The 4,642-nt window shown below is 43.8% G+C and overlaps 1 protein-coding gene across 1 annotated transcript in view; it reads left to right on the top strand.

Annotated features, from left to right (window-relative positions):
* The first annotated feature begins 198 nt into the window (after positions 1 to 198).
* HMGN1 (high mobility group nucleosome binding domain 1) overlaps positions 199 to 4,642 on the top strand; it is a 5,296-nt gene continuing 852 nt past the window's right edge. Inside the window, exons 1-4 of the mRNA XM_006754312.1 lie at positions 199 to 448; positions 534 to 563; positions 645 to 695; positions 3,785 to 3,913. Coding sequence (XP_006754375.1) covers positions 398 to 448; positions 534 to 563; positions 645 to 695; positions 3,785 to 3,913 — 261 coding nt within the window. The 5' untranslated portion in view covers positions 199 to 397. The remainder of the gene's footprint in view (positions 449 to 533; positions 564 to 644; positions 696 to 3,784; positions 3,914 to 4,642) is intronic.

Here is a 4,642-nt window from a genome sequence, read left to right as displayed (position 1 = left end):
AAGGTCAGCCCCTGGGGAGATGGGTGCTCAGACCACTGACAGGTGGTGATGCTGGAGTTTAGTGAGACACAGGCTGCAAAGATTCCCAAGAAAAGGAAGGGTCTGTTCAACATGCCCAGAGCAGGTGAGTCCAGCATGGGGGCCAAGGCCCAGGTCTGTGTGTCAGGTTCAAATGTAGTAAGAAATAATGTCGGAGGGGGAGCAAGCGGCCGGGGGACGCGGGGGGAGGAGAAGGCGGGCTCCCAATCCGGTTTCATCTGGTTCTCCCACTGCCCCCATCGCGGGTCTGAGCAGCTTGGGCGGCGGGAGAAGTGGCAGCGGCCAGGCAGCCCAGGTTCACCAAGCCACTAGGCGCTCCGCGGCCCTCAGGCACCCAGCACGCGCCTGGCCGGCAGCCATGATGCCCAAGAGGAAGGTCAGCTCTGCGGAGGGGGCGGCCAAGGAGGAGGTAAGGCCCGGCTCCCGGCCGCGGGGGGAGGGTCCGGTGGCGCGCAGCCTTCACTCGTCGCTCATTTTCCTTTTCTCTCCCCAAGCCGAAGAGGAGGTCGGCCCGGTTGTCAGCGGTAAGTAGAGCAGCCCCCGCCCCGTCTCTTCCGCGTGGGGTCGGGCCGGGGGAGAGACTCAGTGCGCCCTTTGCCTTTCAGAAACCCGCGCCTGCAAAAGCGGAGGCGAAGCCCAAAAAGGCGGCGGGAAAGGTGGGTTTCGCACGGACCTTCGGGGGCCCTCGTGTCTGCGCAGCGCTGCTGACCGCGGGACTTGCTCCTCCATAGAGCGCTGTTGCCGGCGACTGAGAGACTGATGTTGAAAGTTAAATGTCAGCCTCCTGAGATGTCGGGATTTTACCTTATTTTTTTTTTAAGTTTTGCATTTTAATAACTAAAGTAAACTTTTTTTCTTTCTGGCCTGAGTAAAATAGGGACATAACTGTCCTGGCTGATGGGGGTGTGATGTGTCACATTAACGCTGCTGCAGAATTTAGGAAACTTAATGACTAAAAGTGTTAAATATTAACCTGAGCCCGCCAGGGAAAGCCGCCTTGGTGTTGGTGCACGGTCGCACGCTTGTGTTTCTTCTGACAATAACAAGGCCGGGACCGAGGCCAGGAGAAGAGGGAGGTGCACGGTTTTGCCTGTGAAGTTTACGAGCCGGGGTAGCGGGTCATACCTTTCGTGTGAGGGTGCATCAAGAGTCGCGTTCTCTGAGAACATACTCTTCTGAAAGTATTTCACCTGCAGTCACGTGTGCAGGGAGTCACGAAATCCTTTCTTTTTTTATTTCAGAGAGGATGGGAGAGGGATAGAGAGAGAAACATCAATGAGAGAGAATCATTCATTGATTGGCTGCCTCCCGCACGCCCCCTACTGGGGGTGGAGCCCGCGGCCAGGGCATGTGCCCTTGGCCGGAGTCGAACCTGGGACAGGTCAGTCCGCAGGCTGACACTCTACCCACAGACCAACACCAGCGAGGGCCATTTTTTTCTAACAGCGTTAATCATGACACCTGCTGCTCTGGAAGAGATTGGCGATCGCACAGCTCACTTTGCAGGTCGTTGGAAGGAAGTTCCTGGGGATCTGTCCGTGTGAAAGCTTAAGCTGGAAAGGCAGAGCATATATCCATCATTTGTAACTGTTTTTGGATTTGGCTGTGAAATCACCCTCTGCTAAGCTCTCCGTGTTCTTCAAGGCGAGCACATGGTGTGATTAATTTCTGTTCACTCAGAACTTAAAAGTGTTTCTTTATTTAAACATTCTACAGAGCTGAGTGTAAAAATCTTAATTTTTCTTTAATAGAAAGTTCCGCTTTGTGGTGTTTTTTTAAGGGTTCAAGGAAGGTAGGAACATAGTAAGTTAGCTTAGAATTTCTCACACCAGAAGATAATGCAGAAATTCTCTGTAAACAAAGTTCGATTTCCCCAGAAAGTTTTCTTGGCTGAAGAAAGAAAAGGTGGGTCATTTAAGATTATTATTGATTTCAGAGAAGGGAAAGGAGGAGAGAGAGAAAGAGAGAAACATCAATGATGAGAGAGAATCATTGATCAGTTGCCTCCTGCATGCACCCTACTGGGATTGGGCCCACACTCTCTGTTCGGCCAAACTGGCTACTTAGTCTTTGCTTTTTTAATAAACCAATTGGATGAAATACTAGGCCTACTTACCTTTTAAATTGTTTTTTCTTTCCTTATTGATGTCTGTCTATATTTTGGTCTGCCTTAAAATTATTTTAATATAAACAGTTCCAATTTTAACTCCAGTTTGAGACATCACATGTAATAAACATTTTATTTTCTTCCTCTCAGAGATCAACAGGTAAGTCCTCGTCTCAGTGTTCCTTAAGGAGCAAGCCTGTCCGTTCATTTTCCAAAAGAAAAAAGGGTCAGTGGCCTTTTCCATTCGTTTATGTAATACATCTTTGGTTTTATAGTAGATCTATTCCCATAATTAATCCATTTAAAGCCTAAAAGAAGGTAAAGCTTTTGATGTATTGTTTTCCATACTACAGGTTAGACATGCTGCTTTCCAAGCATGTATATCCAACATGTGCTCCTGACTTGGAGAATTTCCTTAGAAGCATTTTGAAAGTAGAAGCATACATTAGAGAAGTGTGTTAATTTATTTTGGTTTTTTTCTGACTATTAATAGTTAAAAGTGGTATTATTTCAACCCTAGCTGGTTTGGCTCAGCAGATAGAGCATCGGTCTGCGGACTAGGGTTCGGGTTGGATTCTGATCAAGGGCATATGCCCACTTTGCGGTCTCGATCCCCAGTAGGGGGCCTGCAGGAGGCAGCCAATGATTCTCTCGATGTTTCTCCCCTTTCCCTTCCTCTTTAAAACCAATTAAAATATTTTTAAATAAAGTAAAAAGTGGTATTATTTCAATCCAGGCTATTGTAACACTTCATGGTAGCAACCTGTGGAACAGTGTTATCCCAAATATGTTTGTTTACCTAATTTAGTATTTATCCTAAAGGTATGGAATTTATAGTCATCAAGCAGTTTATGTATGGAATGCCACAACTGGTACAGAATACAGTGCACTGATTTTTCTCTCAGCATTGATGTTTGTGAGACCACATGCCTGCCTTTGTGGCCATTTAACTCAAGTATTGGGGGTATTGGTCATTATTGATAGGGGTCTTGATACAACTACTGGTGACCTAATTTAATTTAATTTTGGTGTTGCTACATTTACAGGAAATGTTAAAATATTAAATTTCCCATTGATGGATGGTATCCATAAATACTGTTCTGTAGTGCTTTAAACGTCGCTTAAATTTTAAACCTATTTTATCATCATACTAATTAATATGTGTGCTTTCAGATTCTTCAAAACACCTAAATGATAACGATAAACTCAAAATTGATCCTTTTAGCTACTCATTATATGATAGTCAACCTGACCATACAACATCTTTCAGGTGAATGGGCTGCTGTGAGGGTGATTGTCTTGTCAGCTCAGTGGACATTTGACTATTTGATTATTCATGCTTAAGAGAAGTTTGAGAGTTACTGGGGAAAGAGACAACTCATTTGTTCTGCCATGTGGAAATTCAGGAAATAGTGGATGATGAGGAAGGTGTGGGGGGAAATTGTGTAGTTCAGGCCTTAGGTTTATACATCATTAAGACTTGCTAGGCAAGTCCTGTTACAGTTCTTAGTGGTCGTGGTTGTCCTGCTTACTGGGGGTGGTGGACCTTAAGGTGGCTCGTGTGAAAAGTGTCATGTAATTCAGGCTGATGTGCAACAGAACATTCACAGTGCGACTATTGTGGACACTGTCTCACAGGATAAGTCTGCAGACAAGAAAGTGCAAACAAAAGGGAAGAGGGGAGCAAAGGGAAAGCAGGCGGAAGTGGCTGACCAGGAGCCTAAAGAAGACCTCCCTGCGGAAAACGGAGAAACTAAAAACGAGGAGGTGAGAATGTGTTGTTGGTTTTTACTCTGACAGTAGATAATAAGTTACACTTTTATGTAGCTGATAAGATCGTCTTTATCTTTTATATTAAATATTTTGTGGCTTAGTGGTTGACTGACATCCATGCGTAGAGACGTCACTGGTTTGATACCCACTAGGGGGTGTGTGTCCTCACTTTTCTATATCTTTCTCCCCACCCACTCTCTAAAATCAATAAAAACATTTTAAATAATAAGTGGACTGCAAGGTTTTGATAAATAACTTTAAGTCAACTAAGCCTCTTTTTACATTATACTGGCTAAACTAGAAAAGAAATAATTTAGGTACTTATTTTTAAGCTTTTCTACTTATAGATCAAATTTTAATGTAATCATCTACTTCTAAATTGTAAGGTTTACAATCACAATATACTTTGAATTCCTAGTTCTAACCACAGCATCAAATATGTGATATAAGAAGACATTACTAATCTAGTTACGAGGGAAGTATTGAATACATGTTATCAAACTACAGTTGATTCTTGTTACTCATGATGGTTATGTTTTAAGAGGTTGCTGTGAATACTGAACAGTTAGGGGAAATGCAGGGTTAGAATCCTTTAACACTGATCACAACACTTCAACTGATTATAACTTTATTTCATCTGTGTTTCTGTTTAATGTATGTTGTCAGTACATTAGCATTGAACTCAGGGCCAACAGAAACAGCACTGTAACTCATGCCTAAATG

This window comes from Myotis davidii, unplaced genomic scaffold, assembly GCF_000327345.1.
Source record: "Myotis davidii unplaced genomic scaffold, ASM32734v1 scaffold512, whole genome shotgun sequence".
In the NCBI taxonomy this organism is placed as follows: Eukaryota; Metazoa; Chordata; class Mammalia; order Chiroptera; family Vespertilionidae; genus Myotis; species Myotis davidii.
The sequence above is the reverse complement of the archived record's forward strand: the minus strand, read 5'-3'. Positions and strand labels throughout refer to the sequence as shown.